This window comes from Hylobates moloch, unplaced genomic scaffold (assembly GCF_009828535.3).
Source record: "Hylobates moloch isolate HMO894 unplaced genomic scaffold, HMol_V3 SCAFFOLD_1, whole genome shotgun sequence".
Classification (NCBI taxonomy): domain Eukaryota; kingdom Metazoa; phylum Chordata; class Mammalia; order Primates; family Hylobatidae; genus Hylobates; species Hylobates moloch.
The window spans coordinates 228,679,316-228,699,522 of NW_026652276.1; the positions used below are offsets into that span (position 1 = coordinate 228,679,316).

Genomic DNA, 20,207 nt, shown 5'->3' on the forward strand with positions numbered 1-20,207 from the left:
AACTGTGGCTTAACACAAATAGGGAACAAATACAAATGGCCGTGGGGAATGAGAATGAAAGCAGATTTCAGAGAAGTAACATTCTTCAAATCACGTTGCCTAGACCCTTTCCATTTTGTAGCTGCTTTCCTAAATTCTTTCTTCCTCTCCTGTGTTGCAGCACCTTAAGAGGCGGAGCCTTAGCTGGCCATGTGCCCCATTCCACAGGCTGTCCCATGCTCAGGAGTCAGTTGTCACTGTGGATGACTCACAGATTTAAAGATGTGGTTCTGGCTGGGCGCAGTGGCTCATGCCTGTAATCCTAGCACTTTGGGAGGCCAAGACGGGTGGATTGCTTGAGGCCAGGCATTCAAAAGCAGCCTGGCCAACATGGTGAAACCCCGTCTCTACTAAAAATACAAAAAAATTATCCAGGTGTGGTGGCAGGCACCGGTAATCCCAGCTATTTGGGAGGCTGAGGCAGGAGAATCGCTTGAACCCGGGAGGCAGAGGTTGCAGTGAGCCGAGATCATGCCACTGCACTCCAGCCTGGGCAACAAGAGGGAAACTCCATCTCAAAAAAAAAAAAAAAAAAAAAAGGATTTGGCTCTAATCTCTCTCTCTTGAAGTCATAAGTCCCATCTCTTGTACATGCTCATTTCCAAGTTGCCATGTCAGAGGCTTCTCAACCAGGGTGCTACTGGCATTTAGGGTGTGACATTTATTGTGCAGAACTATCTAACACATTGTAAGACATTCAGCATTCATGGGACCTGAGGCACTGCATATCAGTGGCACCTTACACATGCTTCTGAATCATACCTGAGGAGGTAATGCCAGCCCCATTTGAGACCCACTGGCACATCAAATTCACCCTCTATAAAATTAAACTGAAAAAGTGTTCGTTTCCCCCAAAATTGACACTCTCCTATTGACATTTCTTTCAAAATGTTCAGATTTGCGTAATCATAAAACCAAGCACTTAACCACTAGCCGATCCATCAGGTCACCACATCCTACTCATGTCCTTTTATAGTATGTTTTGCCTCTCTCTGTTAGGCAGAATGTCATATCCATGATACTCCAAGTCTTTATCATCTAATTTGTAGAATAGTTCCTCTATTTACAGTCGCCTTTCCCTTATGTCACATTGTATAATAAAACATCACCTTGACCATGCCTCTCCCTTGCTCTAAAACCCACAGTTAACAGACTTTGACTATATGATTAAGGCCAAATAGATACAACAAAAGTGCTCCCCCATAAACATTTTTAAAATGCATAAGGCCAGGCGTGGTGGCTCATGCCTGTAATCCCAGCACTTTGGGAGGCTGAGGTGAGTGGATCACCTGTGGTCAGGAGTTCGAGACCAGCTTGGCCAACATGGTGAAACCCCACCTCCACTAAAAATACAAAAATTAGCCAGACGTGCTGGCAGGCACCTGTTATCCCAGCTACTCAGGAGGCTGAGGCAGGAGAATTGCTTGAACCCAGGAGGTGGAGGTTGTAGTGAGCCAAGGTCGTGCTGTTGCACTTCAGCCTGAGGGACAAGAGCGAGACTTTGTCTCAAAAAAAACTAAAAATAAAAATAATTTTTAAAATCCTTTTAAATGAATGATTGAGCATGCAAGAAAGTGAGGAAGATCTTTGAGACCTAAAATGAAGAAAAATCATGAACCAAGGTTATAAATGAATGCCAAAGCCAGAAGCTGACCTAAAGGCTCCTGTCAGTTCCATGCAACCTGCAGCTTTTCTTTCAGTGGCTGTATGAGGAAGAAGGGTCCATGCAAGTAATAAATTCTATCAAATATCCCTTTATGGAAAACAAAATCCAGGGGGTTAGATTCTCAATGAAAAACAAAACTAAAAATGGAAAAATCCACTCTATAAAAGAAGATAATGTAAAAATTTTGATTATCTGAACTTTAGCTCAGAGTAAAAAGAAGAAATTATTCCTTGAAGCTATGTAATAGAAAGCCAGTTCTGATGCATGTTTACAGCCTAACTTCACAGCATTTGAATGGTTGGAAAAAACTCAAGCTGAAAATATATTTTAAAGAGGTCCCAGATTGGTAATGTCTCCATGTATCTGAGAAAAGCAAATGCAGAGGATCTGGGAGAGACATACATTCGACTGAACCTCACAGGATTCTCACAGACATATTTCCAAGAAACATGCTCTCAAAAGAAAAAATAATCACCAAATGTATTACAAGATACCATAATTGTGAATCAATAGAGATAACTAATAGCATTTTCAGTCCTATAGAATCTTCAGGTATTTAAATTATTGGATTGAAAAAAATTTTTAAAGAGAGAATTGGATATACTATCAAAAACAATGGGTAACATTTGAAAAAGAACCAAATAAACATTATAGGAATAAAAACATAATAGATAAAATTAAATTAAAAGCATAATGTTAGAGATAAATAGCAGTTTCTACCCAGCTGAAGTAGGAATACTGAAATTAAAGATAATTTCTGAAGAAATTTCCCAGAAATCTGCCCAGTGAGACAGAGTTTTCAAATATGAAAACTAAAATATTAAGAGCAAAGAGATTAGATCAGGACCGATCAATACATCTCTAATTGGAGTTGTGAAAGAAGAGATAAGAGTGGTGAGGCCTTATTTTGGTGAATGATGGCTAAAAATTGACCAGAACCAAAAAAACATGCAAATTAAGATTCAGATAAAGGCGTCATAGTGGATGTGAGCCAGAATGAAAGAAATCCCCAGCTAGACAGAAATTACAGATTATTTACAAAAGATTGAAATTAAACTGACCATTGACTTCTTGACGATGGAACCCTGAAGACATTAGAATATTTTCAAACTATTGTGAGAAAATAACCATTGACCTTGAATATGCCACCCAGAAAAAACCACATTGTACAACCTGATAATTATAGTTAATAACAGTGCATTGCATTTTGAATATTGCTGAGAGTATACAAAAAATGATATGTGAGGCAATGCATATGTTCATTAGCTCCACTGAGCCATTTCACAGTGTATACATATTTCAAAACATCATGTTGTATGTGTTAAATGTATACAATTTTTATTGATCAATTAAAAACTATTTTTTTTTAAAAGAATAGACTAAAGGATTCTAGGATATATCCAAAGAAAGTGGAACAAATGAAATGAATGTAAAAGCAGGAATAAATGAACAAGAAAATCAACCATACAGTAGGTAAAAATCAACAAATAGTTTTTTTTTTGAGACAGAGTCTCACTCTGTCGCCCAGGCTGGAGCACAGTGGCAAGATCTCGGCTCACTGCAACCTCTGCCTCCTGGGTTCAAGCGATTCTCCTTCCTCGGTCTCCCGAGTAGCTGGGATTGCAGGCGTGCACCACCATGTCTGGCTAATTTTTTTTGTATTTTTAGTAGAGACGGGGTTTCACCATATTGGACAGGCTGGTCTTGAACTCCTGACCTCGTGATTTGCCCGCCTCAGCCTCCCAAAGTGCTGGGATTACAGGCATGAGCCACCACGCCTGGCCAACAAATTGATTTTTTGAAGAGACTAACAAAATCAATAAACTTCTGGCTAGACTGGTCAGAAAATAGCAGGAAAATATATTAGAAATGAAAGGATATAAACACAACTATTTCCCAATATATTTAAATATTTAAATGCAATGGGCAAATTCATTTAAAAAAACAACATCTACCTGGAATATAACATAAATTAGAATATAAACTTATAGAAATGGATATAAGAATAATCTTATAATGAAAGATACTAAATTATATGAGCCTCGGACAGTTTACCAAATAATCCCAGCATAGCCCCCCTACCATTCTTTGAGTCCAGTATTAACTTGATACCAAAAACATAATGATAGTACAACAAAGGGAAATTATAGGCCAAAGTCATTCATGAATACAGTGGCAAAAATCCTAAACAAAATAGCAAAGCGAACCCAACCATATATATGAATGATGATGTATCACAACAAAGTTGATTTTTTTAAAAGTACTATTATTAGAAAAAATCTCTAAAGGCTAAAAGGAGAAAAAACTTATTTTAATAAGAGCAGACAAAGGATTGAATAAAATTCAGTATTGATTCATGCAAAAAAAAATCCTAACAAATGATAAATGACAAATAACTTCCTTAAACATAAAAATGAACTATTCCTAACAGGTGATAGCAGCATCACAACTCAGTGGTTACACACAAAAGCATTTTCTTTAAAATCAGGAAGCAAGTAAAGACCCTCATCACCAGCATTGAACTAAAAGGATCATATCCACTGCACTAGGACAGGAAAGAAGATATATTTAATAAACAGATAGAGGTTGGAAAGGAACAACTATTGTTAAAAGAATAAGAGAAACAAAAAGAAACAAACAGCATATGTTTCCATTCCATCACTTTGGTATTAATCACACTTGTTTCTGGAGACCATGGTGTAAAGGAATGAGCCAGGATTACTGAAGGGTCCTGCAGTGCCAGTGACCACAAGACAAGCCAGAACCAAGTTAACTTAGAGTGAATTGGCCTATTCTTTAATACTGCTCAGAATTACAAACTCCCATAAAATCTGTCACTTAAATTCCATTCAAATTAATAAAATCTAATTCATTTGAATAAGACTTAAAGTGATTTGATTCTACTACATCAAATTCTGCTCAGTGGAATCGGTCCTTGATTGAAATCTACTAAGTCCAATTCAGTAAAATAAATTTAAATATTATGCAATACAATTAATTTTTAATTAATTACCATTTCAGTTCAGGTCCATTTTGATCTGAACTTCAATTCTACATTTCTAAATTTGGTCCCTATTCAAATCGATAAAATGCAGCAAAATCCAATGTAATTCTAAAAGATACAACCTGAAGCTAATGAACTGCATTTATTTCTATTCACCCCTAATCAGATGAGTTTAGTGACACTCAATCACAGAAAGATAAAACGCTCACATTTAACTACCAAATTGAATGTTTATATTAGAACTTCAGAATTACCAGGTTTTCCCAAACTCACATCACCATCTGCAGTATGGAATCCACAGGATTTTATCTTGACTCATTCTTTGGCTTATATATTAACATAGAACAAAGTAGAATTGGATAGTTAGGAAACAAAAGAGAATATTGCTATCTTGTTTAATAAGCTGAAATCATAGGTAAGTTGAGATGATAGACTTTTGTATCTATGAGAATGCCAATACATGATTTTTTATTTTATTTGTAAAGTTCTTAATTTAAATAGTAAAAGACAGGAATTTTTGACTCAAGATCATTGTTATAAAACTGAGAAAAAAAAGTATTAAAAGGACTGTATTATTCAGAAAAAAATAATTGGGAATTAAACTGAGATGTTACTATAGTAACACCATTATCACCCCTTTGTATCTTACCAAGAAAACAAGGTCCTGGATTGGTATCCCAATGGCACCCAGTCATCGGGGCCTCTTTGTTTCTTTATAGATGTTCCCAAGTGTCCAGTGAACTCCACCTGCCACTGTCCTTTTCCCAGGTCAGTATATGGCAGACTGGTCTGATGATAAGGATCACAGGGACACTGAGTCTTAAACTCTTCTTCTGAGATTCTTATTCTACAGGACAGGGGATCTATATTGTTTACAAGATCTTAGGGGAATCATAGGGAAGTTGAAAACCCTTCCCTATACTTACCTCCCGCCAGTGGGTGAAAAACAAAAAAATCAGAAGTTATTACTCCACGGCTTCACCTCCCCCACTTCACCCTCCTGTAAGGATCCTGAGACTTCAGCTACCATGGCCCGGATCTTGGAAGTGATTGATTTTCCACACGTAAAAGAAGAGAAAGCTGTCTGTATTTAAGCCAGAGAACTTTAGGACTAGTAGCCTGTTTCCATTTCCAGTCCCTGGGGCGGGGGTTCCGGTCAGCTTTAGCTTTAAGCCCCTGTATTCCTGGAAGGGTACACATCCATACTGGGGAAGAAAAACTTCTGGCCTGCTTGATCTTCCAGACTACAGCTATCAGATGATTTGGAGGACTCTCTAGAGGCTACAGCACCTCCAAATTCCTTCTCTGCTCCATCCCATCCTGGAGATTATTATAAAAACTTTTACCTTTCTTGTTATCTAGGACATTTGCACTGGAAGGAAAGTTTCTCACAGGTGCAAGAATGTTTTGAATGGTCTAGAATTGCACCAATTAAAGATGCCTATACTTAGTGTATCATCACCATTCATAACTTAATATGGATTTTGGAATCAGATCAGAGTGCTCAGCTGAAATTTACTTATAAAGTGGAGAAAAAAGATTTGGTAGTGGTAAGAAAGGAAGAGAGAAGGCAGTAGGAGATTTTTCTGAGCATGAGTCGCTTAGAAAAAATCCTGCACTGCAAGGGCCTTCAAATAACCAAATGTTACCAGAGAGCAGAGCCTGGGAAGGACTGCCAATGAGCTGCCAGCAGGGGACACCGGGAACAATAGTGAAAAGCGTGTTTCTGCTGCAAGGGTACCTGTTCTATTTCCTCAGCTGAAGAGCTCCCGGGGACTCTTTAACAGAATTTGTAGATAAGATTGTAATCGTACATATGATAAAACTAGTTTTCATCAAGCTAAAAAGATGCTTTTACGTTTTCATTTTGGAGATTATATACCCTTGTGGTGTTGTTTTTAATATCCTATAGAAACAGTGGGAATGAAACACATTAAATGTCCCAGTGACTGTGCTGGGTCTTATCTCAGAGGGCGCCAGGATCATATTTATTCAAGCAGCCTGTTAAGTTACTTTGTGTAGCCCAGAAGTTCCAAAGAACACATATTGAAAATCACAGTTACGCACCTCATTTTCATCAAGCAGTCCCCAAGCATTCGCCCTTGTGCTTCTGAAACAACTTCTTATTATTGGTGAAAATAAATAACAGGAATCTATTAGTTTATTTATTTATTTATTTTATTTTATTTTATTTTATTTTATTGAGACAGTCTTGCTCTGTCGCCCACGCTGGAGTGTAGTGGCACAATCTCAGCTCACTGCAAACTCCACCTCCTGGGTTCAAGTGATTCCCCTGCCTCATCAGCCTCCTGAGTAGCTGGGATTACAGGTGCACACCACCACAGCCGGCTAATTTTTGTATTTTTAGTAGAGACAGGGTTTCCTCATGTTGGCCAGGCTGATTTCGAACCCCTGACCTCAGGTGATCCACCCACCTCGGCCTCCTTGAGTGTTGGGACTACAGGCGTGAGCCACTGAGCCCAGCTTATTGGTTTTTTTTAAGTAAGTCTTGGAAAACTCCTTTCCTTTCCAGCCTATTTTCTATCTCCCTTTCCCAGTTTAATCATCCAAACCTTAATAAACCCTTCACCGTAATAAAACTTGATCTGAAGTGAGTACAAACAGTATAGTGATTATATTTAATTCAATTCATATTTGGCTGTTTTAATACAATGTGCCTTACTTTGATAATTTAGCTCTGGTTAACTTAGAATGCCGTTCATCATTACCTAATCTTGTTGCAGCGATTACATCTACTTAATATAGTTAACTACAATCTTCATATTCTGAGGTTAGAGAAGTTCTTGAACTCTTGGAAATAGATAATTAAATTATTTCTTTCCCCACCACTTTTTGCCCTTGTCTTTTAAAAAGGCTTTCCATTTTTATTGCCTTTAACTGCTATTCCCCAAAGCCAATTAACAGGTAAGTAATGATTTGTAAAGCTAAAAGTAGCTTTTCATTAGCATAGCACTGGAATAAGGGAATTCTTTGCTCAAAGTAAATTGAACCATTCTCCTCTTGCTGAATATAAAATACACAACAAATTAATAATTTATTTTAGTTACAGTGATTTAACCAAATTAGCCAATGCTAACAACAAAGTCTACAATTTGCTTTCTCCCTGGAATATGTTTTCTTATTGGCATTCTTTTGCGGTAGATGTGGAAAGAGCTAAGTTAAGCATTTTGTGCTGTATTTTAACTTATTTTCCTAGGAAAAAGAACAGAACAACATCAATTTTGCATCAACCTCACTGGGAGCATTCGTTATATGAAGACTAAAGTATTGTGACTTGAGAAAGAGTGAGGGTGGGAGAAGAAACTGGGAAACCAGGCTGCTCTTGCCAGGTCACTAGCTTGCCACCTCCATGCACCTGCACTCCTTGAACAGGGAGGAAATATTTCAGATCATCCCCTTAGGTCCCATCCTGGTGTGTAATGAGAGTCCCTCTCTACAGTGAGCTGAGGGTCTGCCATGTGAGATTAGCGCACAGCCTGGATCCCATGCACAGCTCAGGGATTCTACTGGAACACCCACCGTAACCGCCCAAGGAGTTCACCTTGCCCGCCGCCTAGACAGAGTTGATTCATCGAGACAGGGGAGTTGCAATAGAGAAAGAGTAACTCACGCAGAGCCAGCTGTGCAGGAGACCGGAGTTTTATTATTACTCAAATCAGTCTCCCCAAGCATTTGGGGATCAGAGTTTTTAAGGACAACTTGGCAGGTCGGGGGGAAGCCAGTGAGCCAGGAATGAAATCGCAGGGAGTCGAAGCTGTCTTCTTGCACTGAGTCACTTCCCAGATGGGAGGCACAAGATCAGATGAGCCAGTTTATTGATCTGGGTGGTGCCAGCTGACCCACCAAGTGCAGGGTCTGCAGAATATCTCAAGCACTGATTTTAGGAGAAGTTTAGGGAGGGTCAGAATCTTGTAGCCTCCAGCTGCATGACTTAACTATAATTTCTAATCTTGTGGCTAATGTTAGTCCTAGAAAGGCGATCTAGTCCCCAGGCAAGAAGGAGGTCTGCTGTGGGAAAGGGCTATTATCATCTTTGTTTTAAACTATAAACTATAAACCAAGTTTCTCCCAAAGTTAGTTCAGCCTACACCCAGGAATGAACAAGGACAGCATGGAGGTGAGAAGCAAGATGCAGTCGATTAAGTTACATCTCTTTCACTGTCTCAGTCATAATTTTGCACAGGTGGCTTCATCACTGCCCAAACAATTCAACAATGAAACTTCCTTTCCTGGGCTTCTGAGCTCTCTCTAAAGGTGCAGTGGGAACCAGCTGTCTCTCCTCTTTTCCCCTACAGTATGTTCCTCGTAGTCTCATTCTGAAGGTGAAGCTGATTGTTATCTTCTCCTTTTACTGACAATGTCCTGATTTTCGCAAAGAATACTGAGCCACACATATCTGCCCTGATTCATGCAAATTATTACTGTCTACAATGAAAATATAACACAGTGTTAGATTGTTTCTACTGATCACTCACAGGAACAATTATAAATTGGGCAGAGATTCTGAGATATATAATCTTTCATTGGTTATTTGAGGTATGGGCAGGACAAAGGAGTCACCTGCTAGACAAACCTTTAACTCCACTTTTACAGGCGCCCGATTTGTTTCCTCTCCTCCACCAAGAGTGTTAGTATCCTCTAGTTTCCAAAAACAGTGAGACTAACCAAAAGTTCCTTTGAGAGAATTTAGCATGAGGTCAGCTTTTTAAATGCAATGCAAAAAATGAATATGATAACCAGTTTTGGTAATGTTTCTACATTTTCAGGGTCAGGTTGTGGCCTGCCCAGCCTCAAAGGCATTTCATGAGATCAACATGGCACCATCTACCTTTGTCCTCTCTCTATAACATGGCCAGAGATGGAATCAGCCGAGACCTAGTGTAGCTTTTGGGCCAAATGACCTTAACGTTTCTTTCAGTGGTTGAGATGCTGTGGTTTCCATAAATGGGATTTTTCAACACTTATTTTTGAAACTCTAGATTCATAAGGAGAAAAGTTTATTATTGGCCATGGGAAGCATCAGAGAAGCTGGATGCTTTACCACTTACCCTGATGCAAAAAGAAAGGAGAAGCAAATGACTTAAACATAGAAAGCACACACAGCCCCCGCATGCTGGGACCAGGCACAGGTGGACAGAAGACACAGCTTCAGGGTGGACCTCTGTGTCAGAAAGCAGGCATGTTTCTCCCTTTGGAACCGGGTACTGAGCTCTCCCTCTTGACTGTTTACCAGATTAAGTCAAATATACTTTTTTAAATGTGGGTGCCAAAAATGGTCATGCCAAGGGAAAATAATAAGTTCTAAATTAAGTCAACACACAGAAAAATCAAGAAATTTGTTTGTAGGGGAGAATACCTGAATAACTAACTCATTTCCAAATTCAGAGGCCTTGCTTATTCATTACATTCATCCGGGACTCCAGTCCCTGTACATTCTCAACTTTACATTGCCCACCTGTTAACAAAATTAGTCTTGAGGAAAACTATTGGAATATCTGAGAAGTACCACAGTATTTTTTTTGCACAATTCCAGTATGGTCCCTACTTTTTGTATTGTTTGTTTAGATATTGTAACTGTTCACGCGGTAACTTTATGATTTTCCTCACCTTAATTTCTGAGCACTCATACGGAAACAAGTGTACACTTAACATCCCAAGAGGGTGGATGAGTTATTACCATGGAATTTTAACTCATATACCCAGATTTTTTTTTTTTTTTTTTGAGACAGTGTCTCACTCTATCAGGTTGGAGTGCAATGGCATAATCTCAGCCCACTGCAACCTCTGCCACGCAGGTTCTATTGATTCTCCTGCCTCAGCCTCCAAAGTAGCTGGGATTACAGGCACCTGCCACTGAGCCTGGCTAATTTTTGTAGTTTTAGTAAAGACAGGGTTTCACCATCTTGGCCAGGCTGATCTTGAACTCCTGACCTTGTGATCTGCCCACCTCAGCCTCCGAAAGTGCTGGGATTACAGGTGTGAGCCACCACGTCCAGCCCCAGAGGTTTTAATTGACTAGCTATTTTGGCTTACTGGCTAACACTACCTCTGTTAGATTCCACTCATTCCCCAGCTTCTGACAAGGATCCTCTGTTCTCTTAGCATAATGTTCTCCAGGTTCATCCACGTTGTCACATATTGCAAAATGTCCTCTTTTAAGTCTGAATAATATTCCATTGTGTGTATACACAAATACTATATGACTCTGTTTATATGAGGTATCTAAAGTGGTCAAATCCGGCTGAATGTGGTCACTCAGTCCTGTCATCCCAGCACTTTGAGAGGCAGAAGCAGGTGAATCACTTGAGCCCAAAAGTTCAAAACCAGCCTAGGCAACATGGCAAAACCCTTTCTCTGCAAAAAATACAAAAATTAGCCAAGTGTGGTGGCATGTGCCTGTAGTTCCAGCTACTCAGGAGGCTGAGGTGGGAGGATGGCTTGAGCCCAGGAGGTCATGACTGCAGTAAGTTATGATTGCTCCACTGCGCTCCAGCCTGGGTGACAGAGTGAGACCATGTCATAAAAAAATAAATAAAATATAAAGTAGTCAAATCATAAAAACAAAGAGGTCACCAGGGGCTGGGAAGAGGGGGAAGTAGGCAGTTGCTAATCAGTGGGCGTAAAAGCTTCAGTTAAACAATAAAAGTACTAAGTTCTAGAAATCAGCCGTACAACACCATATCGTTAATGCTACATTGGACACTTTAAAAGTTGTCAAGAGAGTGGATTTAGCATTAAGTGCATTCTCATATGCTAAAGTCAAATTAAGAATAAGAAAGAGTCATCCAGTCAGACGGGTTGGCTCCCACCTGTAATCTTAGCACTTTGAGAGGCCAAGGAGGGTGGATCACCTGAGGTCAGGAGTTCGAGACCAGCCTGGCCGACATGGTAAAACCCTATCTCCACTAAAAATACAAAAATTAGCTGGGCGTGGTGGTGTATGCCTGTAATCCCAGCTACTTGGGAGGCTGAGGCAGGAGAATCCTTTGAACCTGGGAGGCAGCAGTTACAGTGAGCCAAGATCATGCCACTGCACTCCAGCCTGCACGACAGAGCCAGACTCCATCTCAAAAAGAAAGAAAGAAAGAAAGAAAGAAAGAAGAAAGAAAGAAAGAAAGAAAGAAAGAAAGAAAGAAAGAAAGAAAGAAAGAAAGAAAGAAAGAGAGAGTCATCCGTTGTCAGGGTCTTCCTGCTCTCTGCTTCCATTCTTTCCTCTGCCTACCACATCTAAGCTTTTCTTCCCGCCATTCACCAGAAACTCCTTTCATCAAAATCTCTAGTGACCTTCCAGCTGTCAAATTAAAAGAAAACTCTTAGCTCCTCATCTTAATAGACTTCACTATGAAATCTGATGATGCTGGCCCCTCTGCTCTTTGGGAAATCCTCCTCTGTGGTTCTCCCACCGCCCTGGCTGCCTTCACTCTTGCACTCCGCTATGGTCATCTCCATCTCTGATATGGTTTGGCTGTGTCCCCACCCAAATCTCATATCGAATTGTAATCTGAATTGTAACTCCATGTGTCAAGGGGGGACTTGGTGGGAGGTGACTGGATCATGGGGGTGATTCCCCCATGCTGTTCTCATGATAGTGAGGAAGTTCTCACAAGATCTGGTTGTTTGATAATTGCCTGGCACTTCCCCCTTCTTGCTTTCTCTCTCTCCTGCCCCCATGAGAAGACGTGCCTTGCTTACCCTTCTCCATCTGCCATGATTGTAAGTTTTCTGAGGCCTCCTCAGCCACACAAAATTGTGAGTCAGTCAAACTTCTTTTCTTTATAAATTGTTAAAGACCCAGTCTTGGATCATTCTTTATAGCAGTATGAAATCATTCTCGGGTTTTGGTGGGTTTTTTGTTTGTTTGTTTTGTTTTGTTTTTGAGACAGAGTCTGGCTCTGTCTCCCAAGCTAGGGTACAGTGGCACAATCTTGGCTCACTGCAACCTGCACCTCCCAGGTTCAAGCAATTCTCCTGCCTCAGCCTCCCAAGTAACTGGGACTAGAGGCACCTGCCACTGTGGCCAGCTATGAAATCATTCTGTTTTTGAAATGATGTTGTAATCTAAAAGATTCCAGCAGCATTTCTCCCACTTCCAATATGTTCTGGTTTGCCCTGATAGTTCCTAAAACATATTTTCAGCTCAGAAAATGCTCCTGAGAACCAGACTTTTACAGTCAATTTGCACATTTTGTGCAGCGGACCCATTATCTTTTCTTCAACATTCCCTAGACCTGTCATGATGATCTTCCTTCCCTGTGCCCTACCTTCACGAAGCATAGTACCATCCCCATTCACACAAACCAGAAGCCTGGATTAATCCACAGCGCTGCCTGCCCATCTTCTCTTCTACCTAAATCCCAATAGTCCCAGTCAGCTATAATTCCTGAACCTTCTTTGTGTGTGTTTTCTCCTCTTCTCCATTTCTACTACTATTTTATTATTTCTTTATTAACATAGGAGCATCACATCTAGCCTCCCTGCCTCCATTTTGCAGAAATCTTTCATCTTCCTGTTGATCTTTCGAAACACAAATTTAATCATGCTATTTCCCTGCTTAAAATCCTGTACTAGTTTCCCAATATTTTCAGGATAAAATTCAAACTTCTTAAATTGGGGGGAGATAAACGTTGAAAAGAAAGGATCAACCAATGAAAAATAACTTCTTACTTGGACAAAGATATTTTGCAATGTGGCCCTCATCTGCTGTCCATCTATCTCTTACTATCTACTACTGCTCCTCTCAGCACATCTCTTCAGCCCAATTCTACTACTTATGAATATAGTCCTATATATATTTTCCAAATAGAAGTTTACCTTTCTGTCTTTTTACATTCTGCTCCCTTTGCCTAGGAGGCCTTACCTCTCTTCCGTCCTTATTGATCTGTGTAATGCATACTTGACCTTCAAGATGCAGCTCAACTATTTTGCCTCCTCTGGGAAACCTTCCTTTATGACCTCGTTTGCCTCCCCCACTCTCCTCTGTGTTCATAATACTGATAGAACTGTTCTCCAATCTGTAACTTTTTCTTCCATTCTGTTGAGTTGCTTATAATGTTTGGCACATTGTGGGAATCCAATGGATGTTTGATGATTGCATGAATGAATGAATGAATGAATGAGTGAGTGACTATTAGGCCAAATGATAAAGGAGAGTTGGGGGCTAATCTGCTGTGTGGTTAAAAGAACTACTTAAGTCTTCTAGACCTAAATTTCTTTACCCGTAAAATTAGGAGGTCATACTCAAAAACAGTGAAAGTTTGTGCTTAGCTCCAACATTCTATGATCTACGTGACTTAGTTCACAAAAAAGCATGACCAGTCATGAAGTGAATTGTATGGTGTAGAATCAGTTCATGGCCCATACACCTTCATTGTGGACTGACCCCAACTTGGCTTCCAATTTACTAAATAGGCTCCCAAATCATGGAAGTTTGAATGTAAAATTGTCTTCCAAGGAGAGAGGTACATATTCCTATGAGAAATCTTAAGCTTAACATTCCCACTGATATTTTTTATCAAATATTTCTATTATTGACATAAATTTACATTTTTATGCTTATAGTTATATTTATATACATGTAAAATTGTGATATACACTTTTGAAAACTTGTCTAAGCCTAAAAGAACCTTTTGAAGTGTAGAATTATAAGCTTTTTTTAAAAAACAAATTTATTTCTGTAGGTTTTTGGGTAACGGGTGGTATTTGGTTACATGAGTAAGTTGTTTAGTGGTGATTTGTGAAATTTTGATGCGCCCATCACCCAAGCAGTATACACTGAACCAAATTTGTAGTCTTTTATCCGTCAACCCCTTCCCACCCTTTCACCCTGAGTCCCCAAAGTCCTTGTATCATTCTTCTGCCTTTGCATCCTCATAGCTTAGCTCCCACTTATGAGTGAGAATATACAATATTTGGTTTTCCATTCCTGAGTTACTTCACTTAGAATAATAGTCTTCAGTCCCATCCAGGTTGCTGCAAATGCCATTAATTCATTTCTTTTTATGGGTGAGTAGTATTCCATCATATATGTTTGTGTGTGTGTGTGTGTGTGTGTGTGTGTGTGTGTGTGTGTGTGTATGTCTGTATGAGAAACAGTTTATCCATTCATTGACTGATGGGCATTTAGGTTGGTTCCACATTTTTGCAATTGTGAATTGTGATGCTATAAACATATGTGTGCAAGTATCTTTTTCGTATAATGACTTCTTTTCCTCTGGGTAGATATCCATTAGTGGGATTGCTGGATCAAATGGTAATTCTACTTTTAGTTCTTTAAGGAGTCTTCACACTGTTTTCCATAGTGGTTGTACTAGTTTGCATTCCCACCAGCAGTATAGAAGTGTTCCCCTTTCACCACATTCACATGAACATATATTATTTTTTGATATTTTGATTGTGGGCATTCTTGCAGGAATAAGGTAGTATTGCATTGTGGTTTTGATTTGCATTTCCCTGATCATTAGGGATGTTGAGCACTTTTTCATATGTGTGTTGGCCTTTTGTATATCTTATTTTGAGGATTTTCTATTTATAGCCTTAGCCCACTTTTTGATGGGATTTTTTTTTCTTGTTAATTCGTTTGAGTTTGTTGTAGATTCTGGATATTAGTCCTTTGTCAGATAGATAGATTGTGAAGATTTTTTCCCATTCTGTGGGTTGTCTGTTTGAAATAAATTGACTTTTAAGAGGGTTGAGTAATGTTCAGACTATCAGAGTATTCCTGGGGAAGTGGGTGTAAGTGTGGCAGTGTAATGACTGAACCCAGGTCTGTTTCTAAATATACCTTTCCCTTTCCTTGTAGATGGAAGCCCTTACACTTGGTGGGTTGGCAAAGCCAATGAGAAGCACTACTACTGGGGAGGCTCTGGGCCTGGAATCCAGAAATGTGCCTGCGGCATCGAACGCAACTGCACAGATCCCAAGTACTACTGTAACTGCGACGCGGACTACAAGCAATGGTGAGTGCCTGCCGGCAGCACAGCCAGGCTCACCCTCCCAGTGTGCCTTTGTGTCAAACTCATGTGATAGAAGAAAGTTTGAAAAGTGCTATAATAATACGATAATAGGTTAGAAAGGTCTGGAACTAACCCAACTGACAAATGTCAGGAACATACTGAAAAATATAAAACCAGAAAGAGGTCAGTGCGACAAGGGTATGCATTTAGAAACAGACTGACACATAATTGATGTGTTCATATTTTATTCAGAGAGGAAAATAATGAGCCATGTTGTAGACAGTGATTTGCATTATAAAATGTGCTGTGTAACAATAGAGGGATGGCCATGGGCGGGAAGCCAGTGTGCGTGAGTGCAGGCAGTCAACAGCCTCCTGCGGGGAGCACAACCACCTCCTGCAATGTTTGCGCCGGGGATCTGGATCGGAAAAATAGGAGAGAGAGAAAGAAGTGAAAAAAGAAAGAAACAGAAAAAATCATTCTTTGCTCTTGTGTTCTGTAAGTGCCTGCCTGTCTACTTTTCTTTCATACCTGGAATTGTTTATAACTCTGATACAAATCAGTTCAAGAAAGATCTATTCTGGGTTTCTTCCATCCCTTTGCTGGCTTTTGTTCTGCCCCGCAGTGAATGGCTGGGTCTGTGTCAGTAACAGATAAAGATAAGATCAGCTGCCGTTCTTTGTGGAAAAGGCCCCAGAAGTTTAGGTGGAAGATTGTAAACCTAAGTGTGATTCTTTGCAGAAACACGTATCCAGTGCCGGCTTTCTACATTTTTGGAAGTATTGACAGGCTCCATTTCTGCCTCTGGGCAGCTGTGCACATAACCAGTCGTGGTCACAAATTTCCCCATATGCCTAGCCATGGTTTTCTTCAGGTCACCTATGTAGTATGCTATTTACAGGGACAGTTTACAAGACAAATTCATTCCACCGGTTAACCAAAAACAAATTCTGAGAATGTAACATTATATGAATTTCAGGTAGGATGTCTGCTTACTTTCTGAAAGTTATATTTCTTCTAGTAAATAAAACACGTTACAAAGGCTATTTCAATGGCTTAGAATGTGCATGTATATGTGTGTAAAATACTTGTAAATAGCTATCATTAATCTTTATGGATTATTGTAAAGAAGAGGTCATGATAATTTTTAATTTTATTTCTTCGAAAGATGTATCTACACACACACACACACACACACACACACACACACACACTGTATACAAAGATTGGAAGTTGGGAATGGAGTTAAAAGGGCATGGGCTTTGAAGTTAACCTTTCATTCATTCATTCATTCATTCATACAGCGAGTCATCCAATCAGTCATTCATTCAACAAATATTGATCAACTACTTATGAGTCAGCAACTCTTCTAGGCACTGGGGATAAAAGAGCAAATGCAAAGAACAAGAATCCCTGTCCTGACTCACATTCTAGTTCTTGTTGCCTTTTATTGCTAGTTGTGTGTTCTTAAGCCAGGCAGACCCTCTCCCATCCATTTGTCTATCCAACATGAATTCCCTACCTCTTCAGGAAGCTGACACTGGGTTCAGCCTCCCCAGCTAGGAGAAGTGGGAACAGAGCCCCAGCTGGTTCATTGTCCAGACAGCCCAGAGTGCTCTGCCACCATCACCGTGTCCTACCACAGAGGACAGCAGAGGGATTCAGAAAGAGTAAGATCTAGTACCTGCACCTAAGTGAACTTCATTTTTCTCAGACATCATGCTAAGTTCTAGGGATACAGTGATGAATGGAACATGGTCTTTGTCCTCAGGAGCTCCAAAACTAGTTGAAGGAAACACCCACGTGCACACACAAATAAATAACATAATACAGTCAGTGTTCTGAGGAAGGTGTGTGCAAGATACAACAAAAACTAATGAAAGTGTCAGGGCACGGTGACTCACGCCTATAATCCCAGCACTTTGGGAGGCCGAGGCCAGCGGATCACCTGAGGTCAGGAGTTCGAGACCAGCCTGCCCAACATGGCAAAACCCCGTCTCTACCAAACATAGAAAACATTAGCCAGGCGTGGTGGTGGGTGCCTGTAATCCCAGATACTCGGGAGGCTGAGGCAGGAGAATTGCTTGAACCCAGGAGGTGGAGCTTGCAGTGAGCCAAGATCCCAGATCGCACCACTGCACTCCAGCCCGGGTAACAAGAGTGAAACTCCATCTCAAAAAAAAAAAAAAAAAAAACTAATGGAAGAAATTTTCAATCTAACTGAAGGAGTGAAGGAAGGAATCCATAAAGTATTGGAGGAAGAGGCATAAACTTGAAAGACAAGGAAAAGCAAGGGCCCTGGGACACTCACCCTTGCATGGTGATCTTGGAGAAGAAGCATGACTGAGCTGGGCCAGGCTGGGGAACTGTCTGTGCAGTTGACAGTTTTGAAAACATTAAGGCACTAGCATGACATCTGTGTCTAAACCCTGAGGGCTACCATTAGTAGAATTACAGGTTGAAAACATAGATTTTTTTTTTTTTTCGAGACGGAGTCTCATTCTGTCACCCAGGCTGGAGTGCAGTGGCACAACCTCGGCCCACCGCAACCTCTGTCTTCCCAGTTCAAGCAATTCTCCTGCCTCTACTGGCACCTGCCACCATGCCCAGCTTATTTTTGTATTTTTAGTACAGACAGGGTTTCACCATGTTGACCAGACTGATCTTGAACTCCTGACCTCAAGTGATCCACCCTTGGCCTCCTGAAGTGCTAGGTTACATCCGTGAGCCACCATGCCTGGCCAATATAGATTTTTTTTTTTTTTTTTTTTTTTTTTTTTTTTTTGAGACAAACTCTGGCTCTGTTGCCCGGGCTGCAGTGCAGTGGCGCAATCTCAGTGATTCTCCTGCTTCAGCCTCCCAAGTAGCTGGGACTGCAGGTGCCCACCACCATGCCCAGCTAATTTTTGTATTTTTAGTAGAGTTGGGGTTTCACTATGTTGGCCAAGCTGGTCTCGAACTCCTGACATCAAGTGATCCACCTGCCTTGGCCTCCCAAAGTGCTGGGATTATAGGCGTGAGCCACAGCGCCCAGCCCCAAGATAGATTTTTAAAGATATATATTAGCCTTTGAAGCTGTTTCAAAGAACATGTCTGAATTCAGATCACAGATTAGAAGACATTCCATTCCACCCTTATTCACAGACCTCCTCCTCTGGGAATCTTCAGTTGAGTTCTCACATTTCACAGTTATTCAGGGACTTGGTCACTGCTGGTGTCTTGTTCTCTTCTGGCTTAGTAGCACCTAAGACATCCCATTCCTTTGCTTCTGTAAAGTTTGTCTAATATTTCATAATAAAGGCACTCTAGCTTGAGCAAACTGAAAAGTATAATGAATATATATATTTTTTTTCAAGAGACGGAGTTTCGCTCTGTCACCCAGGCTGGAGTGCAGTGGCGTGATCTCGGCTCACTGCAATCTCTGCCTCCCGGGTTCACACCATTCTCCTGCCTCAGCCTCCCGAGTAGCTGGGACTACAGGCGCCCATCACCACGCTCGGCTTATTTTTTGTATTTTTAGTAGAGACGGGTTTCACCATGTTAGCCGGATGGTCTCAATCTCCTGACCTTGTGATCTGCCCGCCTCGGCCTCCCAAAGTGCTGGGATTACAGGCTTGAGCCACCGCGCCCAGCCATGAATATTTTTTATAATAAATAGCTCTTAAAATGGTCTTCCCTTTTTAGCATAAGAAAGAATGCTCTTGGAGGAATCTTCTTGGTCTTTGAATTCACCAGCACCTAGCAATGCCCTCCCTCCTATGTGGATGCTTTAGATATTTGGGAATGGATGGGGCTGCTTCTAGAGACACTTTCTAAAGCTCTCAGGGGCAGTGAAGAGAGAGTTGAGCTTGATGCGGGTAGACCTTACATCCAGGCCCAGATTTGCACTTTTGGGGGAGGCTTTTAACCTCTCTGAAACTTTATTATCTGTATAATAAAAATAAATCTTGGCAAATGTTTGTGATCATTAAGAATATAGAATATAAAAGCCTTCTATAAATTATACTATACAGGATAGTTATTTGCAATTCTATTGCATTCTTTTTTAATTTAATTAATTAATTAATTTATTTATTTATTTTGACACAGAGTCACTCTGTCAACCAGGCTGGGGTACAGTAGTGTGATCTAGGCTCACTGCAACCTCCGCCCCCTAGTCTCATGCCTCAGCCTCCTAAGTAGCTGGGATTACAGGCACGTACCACCATGCCTAGCTAATTTTTTTTTGTATTGTTAGTAGAGATGGGGTTTCACCAGGCTGGCCTTGAACTCCTGACCTCAAGTGATCCACCCACCTCGGCCTCCCACAGTGTTGGGATTACAGGCATGAGCCACCACAACTGGCCCTTTTCACAATTCTTAATGATTCCTGTTGACTCTGAAATGAAAATAAATGAAAACAGAGTGTGGAAAGTAGGCCCCTTCATGCTCTTGACCTGCTGCGTCATAGCCCTCCAGTCTAATTTCACAACGCCACATGCAGATGTTATGAAATAGGCTGTACTAGAGAAAGTTATAAATCAGG

General features: G+C 40.5%; 1 protein-coding gene across 1 annotated transcript in view; it reads left to right on the top strand.

Annotated features, from left to right (window-relative positions):
• The window catches only part of CNTNAP2 (contactin associated protein 2), a 1,422,658-nt gene that overhangs the window by 867,236 nt on the left and 535,215 nt on the right, over window positions 1–20,207 (top strand). The window contains exon 12 of the mRNA XM_058444445.1: window positions 15,529–15,685. Coding sequence (XP_058300428.1) covers window positions 15,529–15,685 — 157 coding nt within the window. The remainder of the gene's footprint in view (window positions 1–15,528; window positions 15,686–20,207) is intronic.